General features: G+C 35.9%; 1 protein-coding gene across 1 annotated transcript; it reads right to left on the bottom strand.

Annotated features, from left to right (window-relative positions):
* Positions 1-302: 302 nt before the first annotated feature.
* LOC142635239 (uncharacterized) lies at positions 303-11,074 on the bottom strand. The gene is made up of 3 exons (XM_075809433.1): positions 10,891-11,074; positions 1,567-2,186; positions 303-716 (listed from the first exon to the last, which is right to left on the bottom strand). Exons 1-3 carry the CDS (start codon positions 11,072-11,074, stop codon positions 303-305), a joined length of 1,218 nt encoding a protein of 405 aa, XP_075665548.1.
* Between the last annotated feature and the right edge of the window lie 2,591 nt (positions 11,075-13,665).

A 13,665-nucleotide genomic window follows, 5' to 3' on the forward strand; every position in this document is an offset into this window, starting at 1 on the left:
CAAGCGCAGTGGCGACTCCAGGAATTTATTCCAGGGTATTCCTTAACAAGCATAAATTACACGATCTAATAAAAAAATTTTTATATTGACAACAACGACAATAAAAAAAACACGTAAATACATAAAGTTTACAATTGCCTTCTACGAGTTTTCATATTTTGAAATCATTGCATGATAGTCTCATTATCAATGCTACAAGCTACATCTTTTTCAATATACACAACCAAGCAATCATTCATCCATTGATCTCCCATTCAATTGCGCAGTTCATTCTTTATATATTTTATTGCTAAAAAACTTCTTTATACTGTTGCAGTAGCAACAAGAAGGGTCAAAGCTAACTTCATAAGCAAATAGACTAATGGATAAGTCTCATGCTTCCTTGTGCTCACTAAATTTTCAGCAAGTTCACTAACTCCTTGAAGCTCTAAAAACAAGTCATTGTTGCGCATATCAAAAATGAAATTTTGAAGCTGAGAGTCAAGTGCCAAGATATCTGTCCTAGGAAAATCAGATGGATAGAACTTTGCTAAACGTATCAATTTTTCCTTATCAAAAGCCACAAATGAATTACTTGGATTCAAGCAAGCCATACAAAGTAGCAAATCGGTATTCACCTCTGAAAAACGGTTGTTAAGCTCTTGAAGTTGCGTATCTATGACTGTGTAGAATAGCTCAACACGATATTTTGTTGGGTGTTGCGTCGCGGCCTTCCACTAACTACAAATATATGATCCATGTTCAAGATAGGAATATCATGTGTGGCACAAAATGAAGACACTTCAATCAATAAAGATATCCATTCATCATCTCTCATCACTTGCAATCATTGCTTAAAGACTTTAACAAGATCCATAGTATTTACTATATCTTGGTTTTTTTTTTTTGCAATGCTATTGACAACTCATTTGTGATTCCTAAAATATTTTTCATCAAGTGTAGAGCAAAAACAAATTCAAAAGATAGAATTGACCTCATAATAGATCTAGTTTCAACTTTTTGGTCGGAGAGGCCATCTTCTTCAATAATCTCAAGTACATCAACAACACCAGAGAACATCAAAATCAAGTTGAGAATAGTCTCATAATATGATCACCAACGTGTATCACCAGGACGTTTAAGATTTGTCTTTTGATTCAAACCTTGCCCACTTCTACGTACACCATTATCTAAATCTTCTTTAATTTTGGCAAATTGTGCATCTCGAAAAGCATCTCGTCTCTTACAAGAGCCTCCAACAATAGTTACTAAATTACTAACCACATAAAAAAAATCAGCAATGTTAATGTGATTTTTAGCAACAACAACAAGTGTCAATTGAAGTTGATGAGCAAAACAATGGACATAAAATGCTGACTTATTCTCTTTCAAAATTAAAGTTTTGAGACCATTGATATAACCTTGCATATTACTAGCTCCGACATAACCTTGCTCACATAATTTCGATAAACTCAAATTATGTTCACAAAGTAAACATTCAATAGCACATTTGAGTGACAAAGCGGTGGAACTTGCTACATGTACAATACCAAGGAACTGCTCTATAATAATTCATTTTTTGTTCACATAATGAAGAATGAGGGCCATTTGCTCTTTCACTGAGATATCACGTGACTCATCAACTAATATTGAAAAGAACCCATTGTCAAGATCCGTGATGATGGCTTTGGATGTTTCACGTGCAATTGCATTCACAATGTCTTTTTGAATATCACGATGGGTAAGCTTGCAATTTTTCCAAGTTTTTTGCAACACTTCATTGATAGATTCATTGTGATCCCCCAAAAATTGTAGAAGCTCAAGGAAATTTCCTTTATCACTTGAACCATGAGATTCATCGTGACCACGAAAAGCTAATCCCCGGCATAAAAGGAATCTTATGCAATCAACTATTGCATTTAATTGAACCCGATATTCAGCTTTATCTTGATTTGATTGCTTAACCAAAACATTTTGAATGTGTTGCATTTCCTTTAGTAAATCTTCACTCTTCTTGACAGCTTGGTTATGAGCACTATTAACTCCTCCAACATGGGAATCTAACTTCCCAAGTTGATTCCAAAGTTTGAATCCCTTTGTTACAAAAGTCTCACCTCCTCCTTGCTTACCAACATCTTGCCCAAATAGGTAGCAATAAAAGAAAAATGCTGCATCCTTGGCTATATTATATTCCAACCAATATCTACCTACATACCAATCGGGTTTAAATTGACGGGGCTTTCCAGAAAAATATGATACAGGGAACTCATGAGGAGGTTGACAAGGGCCTTTTGCTAAATAATGTCTTCTTATTTCATCATAATTATTAGGATGATAAGATGATATCTTTTCTTGTAGCCCAAGATCAGAATGAAGATTTTCTAAGTTAAAGTCAGCACGAATTCGCTTAGAAGATGAAGATGAATCTTGCGCAGGAGATGAATCTTGGGTACGTGATTTTCTTATCAAGTATTTGTCCATAATTCTAGCAAAAGAATAAACAATAAACTATAAGTTTATTTGAAATATTAATAAATTATTAATTATTGTTGTTTAGTTGTTTCATTAATTTGTTTGTCTTTTATAAATTATAATCTGTTATATTATTGTTTCATTAATTATAAAATCATTAATTGTTATTTAGCCTAACATAATTTTTTTTTTTGTCTTTTATAATGTATTGGTTAATTAAATTATTAATTATTGTTTATTAATTGTTTTTCTCAATTAATTATTGATTAATTAAATTATTGTTTATTAGTTGCACATTACGCTAAAAGAGTCCGTCATGTGCACATTACACATTCCATGTGCTAATGTGTACATTACATTGCTTTACCCAATTACCCGGCCCCATGTGCCCATCAGCCTATCCACCCTCACCCCACTCTATAGACAAGCTTGCCTAATACCCCAATCACAAAAGCCAACTACCAATCAGAAAATTTCACAATCACAATTTCACAAATCACAATAACACTAAAAGACAATTAATGTCTCTGAGTCCAACACCAACACACAACGCCAACACACACCAACAGTCCAACACCAACACCAACACATTACACACCAACCAACGGATAAGAATCAATCATAAGATAAAGCCAAAAGCAAAATGCCAAATTCAAAAAGTAAAAAAATTAATAAAGTTAAACTAAGTGCTTGTTTCTCAAAAAAAAAAAAAAAAAACTGAGTGCTTCAGCCAATGAGCCAATCACGGTTCACTAGTTCAGACAAAGACATAAAGTTAATAAAGAGAGAGAGAGAGAGAGAGAGTCATAAATAATAAGTAACTCATTCACATTGTTCATTATTTCATTTCCTATATTCATTTCAGATTTGTGATAAAGAGAGTGAGAGACTGAGAGAGAGTCAGAGAGAAAAAGAGAGAGAAATACTTGGGCGACGGCGGTGATATGTGACGACAATGGCGATGATGAGCGACTGCGACTGCGACGATGTGGACTGATCTCCGTCTCCTATGTGATGAGGGGCGACGATGTCCGATCACCGATGAGCGATTGCGATTGGAGTTGGACCGATACTGTGATCTCCGATGTCTGATGAGCGACTGGAACGATCTAACTTTTAAGAAGAGGCATTGTTGCTCTGTTTTTCATTTTTAGGTTTGCTTAATGCTTTAGCTTTAGTGATTTTTTTAAAATTTTGTTGAGAAAAGCTTTAGTGATGTACTGAACTACTAATAACTGATTTGAGTTTTTTTTTTTTTTTTTTTTTTTTTTTTTTTGAGAAACCATGGGTTTGCTTCTTGTGTCATCTGTTGGGCTTGCTGTGGGCTTGATGTTGGGCTTGCCGTGATGCCGTCCGTTGTTTTGCTCTTACATTTTTTTTTTCTCTGTTACAATTTTTTTTTTTTATAGATTTTAGTTGAAATATTTTTTGAGTTTTTTTTTTTGGCTTGAAAGTAGATCAAATATATATTTAATTTGAGGGTGTTCCTAATTTTGATTGAGGGTGTTCCTATTTTTTTTTTAAGGGTAAAAAAAAAAAAAATTAGTATATATAAATTTCAAGTCAGGGTGTTCCTAGGAACACCCTGACCATAACGTGGTGCTACCACTGCCCAAGCGAGAGATGGTAGAGCTAAATTTGACAAACTAAGCTTGTGGAGCTTGTTTAAGGCCATAAAGTGCACGTTGAAGGTGACAAATCTTGTTTGATTCAATAGAGAGACTAGAAGGAGGTTGTAGATAAACTTCTTTACTTAAATCCCTATTAAGAAATGTATTTTTGACATCCATCTGAAAAAGGTCACATTTAATGGCAGCAGCAACAGCTAAGAGGGCATAAATAGATGAGATACGAGTAACCGGAGCAAAGGTCTCTTCATAATCAATCCCATACTCTTGTGTAAAACCTTTTGCAACAAGACGAGCTTTGTAGAGCTCAATGGACCCATCAGAGCGAGTCTTGATCTTGCAGATCCATTTACAACCAACCATAGAATTTTCAGGGGGGAGAGTCACCAAATCCCAAGTATGGTTTTTAGAAAATGCATCAAGTTCCTCTTTCATTGCAATCTGTAATAAAGGGTTAGTGGAAGCCTCAAGATAGGTGTGAGGCTCATGTAGTGTAGCAAGGGCAGTGTAACAATGCTAGTCAAGTAAATATGCATGAATGGATCTTACCCGAGTTGAGTGACGAGGTGGAATGTCTTGTGCAAGATCTTCAGGCCGAGCAGGAGCAAGGGACCCAAGCTCAGGGTTGGGTAGCTCGTCTTCAACTTGTTCATCTTCCACCTATTCATTAAAGGGTGGACTAGGAAATGGATCAAAGGTATCTGGTGCTTGGGCAAAGAAGTCTATAGGAGAATCAGGAGTAATCACACGAGGATTAGGAGCAGCTATAGAAGGAATATGTGCCTCATCTGGAAAAAGATCTAAGACAGAAGAGGAAGATAGGGAGGCACAGAAATGAGAGAGCTCGACAAAGGAGTGATGTTCCCAAAAGACAACATTGTGGGAGATATGAAGACAGTGAGAGACATGATCATAACACCGATAACCCTTTTGAGTTTTGCCATAGCCAAGAAAAAAACAAAACTTTGACCGAGACTCAAGTTTATTATGCTCATGTGACTGAAGAAGAACAAAACAACCAGAACTGAATGAACAAAGGTGGTGATAGTCTGGAGGTGACCCTAAAAGGCACTCATATGGAGTTTGATTTTGGATAACAAGACTAGGAATGCGATTAATAGCATGAAGAGCAGCTTTGCCCCAAAAAGGAGTAAGAACTTTGGCAGAGAGAAGGAGAGCACGAACAGTGTCAAGTATATGATCGATTTTTCGTTCGGCTCTACCATTGTGTTGAAAGGTACTTGGAAAAGTTAGTTGATGAACAGTGCCATAGGAATGCAAAACAGCTTGGAAAACATATTGAGTGTACTCAAAAGCATTATCAGATCGAAAATTTTTGATATGTTTGGAAAATTGAGTTTCAACAATTTTTACAAAATTAGAATATACTTGCAATAATTCAGAACGATGTTTTATATGAAAAATCCAGCTATAGCGGGAATAATCATCAACAAAGACAACAAAATATCGAGATCCACCAATACTAGAGACAGAAGAAGGCCCCTAGACATCAGAATGAATTAGGTCAAAGATATCAATGGACATTGATTCACTCGTATTGAAAGGCAAAGCTAGTTGTTTTCTTAATTGACATGAAAAACAATCAAAATTTTATGTGGACACAAAGCCTAACAAACCTCTAGAAGTTAAGTGTTGTACCCGAGAGGAAGATGCGTGATCAAAGTCTTGTACCCGAGAGGAAGATGCGTGATCAAGTCGGGCATGCTAAAGTATAAGGGAAGGAATAGAAGAATTGCAGCAGCTGCAACAACAACAAGAGCAACAAGTGGAAGATGAAGGTTGTCCATGGGAAACATTCGCCCAACTTTGGGACCTATCCCAAGCTACTGTCCCGTCTTCGGATCCTGCACAATACATCTAGAATAATCAAAGATAATGCGATAACCCAACTCAACTAATTGTCCCATAGAAAATAAATTGTAAGAAAGGCCAGGAACATTAAAGACCCTAGGAATTGAGAAGTTGGAGGTTGCAATGGAACCTATATTATGACCAGACATTATGGAACCATTTGTTGTGCGAATATTAAGAGGCTGTGGTGTAGGTTTAAGGTCAAAAAATAAGGACGAGTGCGGTGTCATGTGATTGCAACAAGCAGAATTCATAAGCCAAGAGGAATGAGACATACCAAATAAAGCTAAGAGAGAAGAGGAATAAGATGCATTACCAACCATACAAATGACATTAGCAATAATGTTTTTAAGGTCATCTGTGGACATGGTGAAAATGTGTCTTGAAGACTTAGACTATGCAGAGACGGGAGCCATTGGTTGGACGCTCTCAATGTTAGCAACAATAGCAGTAGAAATTGAAACAACTGATTTGTTGTGATGATAGCAAGTCTCAATATTGTGGCCAAAAAGTTTGCAAAAACATTTGCTGGATTGTCGGCGATGATTATTGTAACAAGAAGAAGACCTATCATTATTCTTCATTTAGAAGCAAAATTTGCATAAATGGACTGCAAATATGAAATCTACAAGAAATACTAGGTAAGGAGCACTTGAACTGCAAAAGTCAACGCTAACAAAAAGTCAACGATAAACCCCATAGAAAAGTCAACATTCAACGCAGTAGAAAGTCAACAGTCAACCACGGTCCAAGTCAACTGAAGATGATGTCAGCAATCGGCAGATAACGTCAGTAGGTGAGTCAGCTAGGGCTGACGTGGCTGATGACATTAGCAGTGAACTAGAGGCGCATGAGCGCATGAGATAAACAAACAGAAACTTCAGGCCGAGCATGGAGGTGCGTGAGATGTCCGATGAGGCCAATTCTTTTTTGATGATGTATATCATGAAAAGACGATTTTGATGGTGGTGGCAGTGACAAGATTAGAACAACATTGGTGGTGCATGAAGAGCATGGAAGAATTGGCCGAAACTATGACGTGGGCATGGCGGCATCTGCAATCTCCAATGGTTGTGAGAGTTCCACGGATGAGTAGATCGGGGCAAGACGATCATAGTGGTTTTCCCGGTCTCTCACAGCGGTACTTGCACAAATGTAATCGGAGCAAGATGCATGGCAGTAACGGGAAGGCAGTGGTCTTTGTGGTGCAAGACGGCTGCGATTGCAGGTCCAAAACTGGAGACGATGACTGAGAGATGTCGGAGGGAGATTCAATGGCGAATGGTTGCAGTGGCGGCTGTGACGGTAGAAGCAAGGAACACCAAAGAGAGACAAGACTGCAAAGAAAATTTTAGAGCAATGGCTCTAATACCATGTTAAATATACTAAATAAGTGTATTGTATTTCTCAAGTAATAGAATATACATGAGTGCCTTTATATAGGAGGCAGAGTGTGCAGTACAAGTAAGTGTGCTGTACAAGTAAGTGTGCTATACATGTAAACAAGGTGGGCCTAAAGCCCACATTCCCTAATACACGTTAACATTAACAATTAAAGAATTTATCCTCAAAGAAAATTTCATTAATAAATCCAAAAAATATCTTCAATAATGCAATTCTCAAAGGATCTCCAAAATAATAATCCACCAACATCATAAAGAAAATAAACTAAATCTTTGAGACTAAAGTCTGAACAAAAGATGATATTAAACATAAAAGTCCAAATCTTATTCCAATGATTCCTAAACTTCACTCATACGCACATCCCAGTAGAAGCCCAAAACATGCTACTATTCCTTATCATAATTTGAAAGGGGAAAGAAGGGGGGGGGGTGAGTTGACAACTCAATAAGTGACCAAAGTCCTAATAATTTCAATCAAGCAAATAAATATGTAAAATAATAAGTTGAACATAGATCAAATATTTCAATCTTACAAATATATCATAGATGGATTAGAAAAAAAAAAAAATCAATTTTCCATATATCAAGCTATAATTTACAATAGGTTCCAAAAAACACATAAGTAGTTTCAAGGACTTAAAATAGTTCAAATATTCAAACATAATTCATGTTCTTAACATTCTTTATGACTGTGGTCATGTTATATCCTCGTAACTGGGCATCGGATTCAGATTAAACTAGTTCTGTGCTAAAGTATATCCTCCATTAGTTGGGTCCAGAAACATGATAGGCTCGTGATACCTCAGATAGAACTAGTTTCAGTACCAATGAACCCCATTGGTTGGGTATTAGAGTACCAATGAATAATCCCCATTGGCTGGGTAACAACGTCAAAACATAATCAGATTGTCTAAAATCATATATATCAAATCATAGTTTAAACAAAAATATATTTCATTCAAATACATACATGAAATCATATTTACTAGTAAATCAAATATCTTTGTGATAATTCTTCATTCTTTACTTTAAATCAATGTAACTAAAACAATTAAAATAAAATTGTAACAATTGTAAACAATTTTTAGTAGTTAAAATATGCAAAATAAAACCGATTAGGATAAGGTTACTTACCTCAGCTAGCTCATCACAAAAGAACTTCTCCCTAACATTTTCTCGAAAATCCTTAGAATATCACCTAAACAATTTTAAAGCACCATTTACTCAATATTCAAATAATTTAAGAAAAAAATTATAATGGTACCTGGCTAGAAGAGAGACTATTAAAAATATCCAAAAACTATCCACTGTTATCTCACACCAAAATTCCATCTAATCATAATATTTTTCTTTATATATATATATTTATTTTTTTTTTCCCTGCCACAACTAAAGCCCTAGAGATAAAATCATAACTCCTATTACTATGTAGGTACGTGGGCCATCTTCAAGTACGTGTGTTCCTTTGTTTCCCTTCCCTTTTATTTATTTATTTATTTTTCTCTGCTACCTGCCATGATTATCATCTTTTGAGATGATGATAACTCCAAGTACAAGCTAGGCCATGTGCTATTATTATTATTATTATTATTATTATTAATATTATTATTATTATTATCATCATGATGGCATGTCAGAACTCAAAGCCTGGGCGCAATATTTTTTTTTTCTTTTCCATCAAGTCCCCTACTTCGGCACTGTTACATAAAGAAAGTTTGTGCAAAACACTTAGCCCCTTAAAAGAAAAATTTGCGGCTTCTATTTATGCTTAATGCACAATGATATAGAAAAAGATTAAGTTACTAAATATAGAAAAATCTACAGTAACAACGTCCAGTTTACCAAAAATAAATCCAAACTTTTTTTCCTTTGCATCATTAAAACTCTTGAATAATTAAATAGTTTCAATACTGGCCAAAATACCCACATAAAAAAAAAAACTCTAATTCCAAATAAAGCTTAGATTTGACAAGAAAAAGATTCTTAGGCTCTTACCTCAATTGTGCAGTCAAACCTTCTCTACTTGAGTATTTTGTTAGTCTCCTTTCTCAAAATATTTGACATTATATGCCGACTTAAATTAGATTATGCATACCTAATGTTTCAACCCTATTTTCTAAAAAACCCCCCTTAGTATTATTAATTATAAAATTGACCCCATAAACAAATTTACTTAAGTACCCCTCTTTTTAAACCTTTTTTTTTCCCGGGTATTACACACAACTTGAAACATTTTCAAACATTCAAAACAGTTATCAGAAAAATTTGCAAAATTTTAGTTTTCACGAGTCTTGATTGATTGAGAGGAATTGAGCATCGATCGAAAACCCTTTTCAATCGATCGAACAAGAATCGAGGATCGATCGAACCAGGTAGAGACTCTAGGATAATTTTCTTCAACACTTCGATCGGTCGAGCAAAAGTTTCGATTGATCGAACATACTAAATTTCGAATTTTTACTTACAAAATTCCAGAACTTGAATTTTCACTTTATTCATTGTTGAGGACTCTTTTTTCGCCCCACGTGGCACTACTTCATTGGCAACCCATGCCACATCAACATATGGATTGGGTTCACACAATGAATCAAAGCTCACGACCCATATCACCTCTCTTACACTTATGGCAATTGGCTTCTTCAACAAGAGCCCATATTCACACAAAATGACAACAAAACCCTAGGTACGTCATCTCATTTTCGGCTTATGATCCAAGCTCATAAGTCTTTTTGGGGAAACTTTGGGAGTTGTGGTTTGGAGGGCCAAGAGGTATGTTCAGTAAAGCTCCAGCGGTTTAAAGTTGATAAAAGAAGCATGTTGCTTGGCGTGTCTTCTCCAACTCCCTAAACTCTGATGAGTCCGTGTGTAGCGGGTAACATATGGTAAGCATCTCTTATCACATAGCACTTAAAATGATAAAATTCCCTATTGCTCTTTTCCTAAAACTTAATATGCATCATATGACAAATATTCAATATCCTCAGCCATCTAACTGCTGGGAAAATAACTGTTCATTCAATCTCCAGCTGTTGCTATACAAATTTGGAAACTTCATTATATTATTCTACATAAATCTTATTACTTCTTTCAGCTACAATCCAACTCAAACACATGGCCTAATCTGATTGGCTATCTTATATCTCCAACTATGTACAAAATATTCATAATATCTTTCATACCCAGTTGCTGTCTGCCACAATGAGACCATATATTTCTTTGCCAGCTGCCAGAGCAGAGGTTTAAACACTCTTCTTGCTCACAAAGATTATGTCACAACACAATGAGACCTCAACTAAATTTCTAAAACTTCATTAATTTTCAACCAATCCTTCTATTACTTGCTAGAAATGTGTTGTAATGGAACCTTGTACCAAAAACACAAACACCCAAAAGGGGAAACATTTTCAGCAGAACCCAGCAGTATATTCAGCATTTGACACCTAGCTGGGAGTGATATTAGCAGCCATTTAATGCTGAAATCCCAGCTGCCAGCTGCTATACCCAAAACAGTAAGATTCCCTTGAAAGAGATCTTACCATTTTTAGCTAAAACCATAAAGTAAATGCTGAGTGACCTCTCCAATAGTCTGAAATCACCATGCTGAACTCTTTTGCTTCTCTCCAAAGTGACAGCTGTCTCATGATAGCTGTCACAGCTTTTCCTGACAGCTAGGACAGCTTTTCCTGACAGATGTAACAGCTGACCCAGCAGCCTGGGCATTACTTTTTTTTTTTTTTTCCACATTTGGCTAAAACCAAAACCAACTAAACTAACAATCTTTTTCTTGCAAAAATACCGTCCTTTTCTGTTGCTTTTTCTCTAGTTGCTCTTACCCAAAACAACAAGAATACCTTAAAGCTAAACCTACCATTTTTGCCCAAATCTTAAGATGGATTTTCTGAAGATTCATTGCTATTTGGGACAGATTTTGGCTGAGATTCTTTGCTAAAATACCCCCTTAAAACTCAGCTTTAAATAGAACCCTTCATCAACACCTTAAAAAAGGACAACAAGGGAGAAGAACTCTTTCACAAACCTCTCTATTCTCTCCCTAAGCTCTGAATGAAGTTTTGAGTTTTTAGTTTCAAAATCAAGAACTAAACTCTTCAGCCCTTAGCTTATAAATGCCTTCATAAGCCCTTATCCATCCTCCAACAGAAAATCCCAGCAGTACATACTAGTAGAAAAGCCCAACAGTAAATTCCAGCAACATTGCTAAACACACTGCAGCACTATTACCCCTCATATACTTATTCTCTCACTCTCTATATTCAGAAAATACAAATATCTTACTGCTCTTATCTCCAAATGCCTAAACACACCTTCATGCTCTTCTCTTACAAAATCTTTCATCTTGGAAAGCAATCTCTACAACTTTTCCAATGGTTATAATCTCATATTTTTACTATCTTTAACTACCATATCTCTCATACTTCCATGTATCATACATGTTACAAATGCTACATCCCACAAAACACTCATATCTCTAAACATCTCTTTCCCCACTTCTCTTACACAATCTCATACATATTTACTACATCATTACATATAACACACTACACTCATCTAAAATCCACTCTCATACTCTCTCACTTTGAAGTTCTACTGTTTTGCTACTCATAAACACATATCAATACTCTTCTCTATCTCTCATACTAAAGCCCTACTCCTAGAAGGCACCAAGATCTCATATCAAAGCCCTTCTCATGGAAGGCACAAATCCATCTTACATAAAACCCTTCTCTTAGAAGGCACAAATACTCCATACAAAAGCCCTTCTCATGGAAGGCAACACTATTCATAACTTCACAACAACTAAAAGAGCATTGTCAAGAGGAAAACTCATTTAAGTGCATGATAAGAGGGCTAAGCTTAACCAGCCCTACACACAGCTGGGCATACTCTCTTTCCCTCTAGTTGCACCCATTTTTCCCCCTCAATCTTGAAGCTATCATGGCAAACTGTCTTTCTACCGCTGGGGTCACTCTACTGGGATATTATTAGCTCACAGAAGCTGTACAACTGGGCTACAAACTATACAAAGATAAGTGACTTTGCTTCCTTATCTTTAAATATATATTATTGAGTATATGATTACTTCACATTTAAATACATATTACTCTATTCCAACTATTAACCAAGGCTTAAACTCATTTAAATGCATGATAAGAGGGGTAAGCTTAACTAGCCTCTACCGCTGGCATTCTGCTAGAATCCCATCAGCTCACTGATGCTACACAATTGGGCTACAAACAATACAAAGATAAGTGACTTTACTTCCTTATCTTTAGATTTATATTATTGACTACATGATTACTTCACATTTAAATACATATTATTTTATTCCAACTATTAACCAATGCTTAAACTCATTTAAATGCATGATAAGAGGGGCAAGCTTAACTAGCCTCTATCGCTGGCATTTTGCTGGAATCCCATCAGCTCACTGATGCTACATAGTTGGGCTACAAACCATACAAAGGATAAGAGAGGAAAGCTTAACTAACCTCTACCGCTGGCACTCTGCTGGAATCCTATTAGCTCACTGATACTACACAGCTGGGCTACAAACCATACGAAGATAAGTGACTTTGCTTCCATATCTTTAAATTTACATCATTGAGTACATGACTACTTTACTTCTAAATAAATACTACTTTATTTCAACTACTATTACAACTACTAATCAAACCTATTATATCAAGCACATATTTATTCAACCATTATCGTGATTCTTAGACTTTGGCTTTAACGGTTTGGTAGGCTTAAAAGGTACACCGGTAGCCGTTGGACCACGTGGTCCAATGTTGAGTTCGGGACGCAACTCCCCAAAAAGAACCCGGGCCTAGCAAGGTCACTAATCTAGTGGATAACACGTGGCCGAGCAACTGAAAAAGGCCCCCGAAGATTCATTTAACAAATGAATACTCTCTAACCTTATATCATTATTACAACCTATCCATGTATATACCTATATATACAACATTTGTTTCAAAGATGCCAACACCAATAGCAAACTGAGAAACATAATATGCAGCCTATAATGTAGTGTCCACATTCCACAATACTTTGAACTGCAGAGCAACTCTACGGGAGGACCTACAATGATCTTAAACCACATAGGATGTGGAGTAGTCCATTGAGTTGAATCCAACACACTTGAATCATTGTTAAATCCCCACCTAGTCCCACTCAATCCATATCAAATTATTTCTAAAACGAATGTCTACGAAGCCTCTATTCTTGCATCTTTGCCTTAAATAAGATTGGTTTTATACACAAATTATATTGAAAAGCAGTCCCTTTCTAAT

This window comes from Castanea sativa, chromosome 5, assembly GCF_040712315.1.
Source record: "Castanea sativa cultivar Marrone di Chiusa Pesio chromosome 5, ASM4071231v1".
In the NCBI taxonomy this organism is placed as follows: Eukaryota; Viridiplantae; Streptophyta; class Magnoliopsida; order Fagales; family Fagaceae; genus Castanea; species Castanea sativa.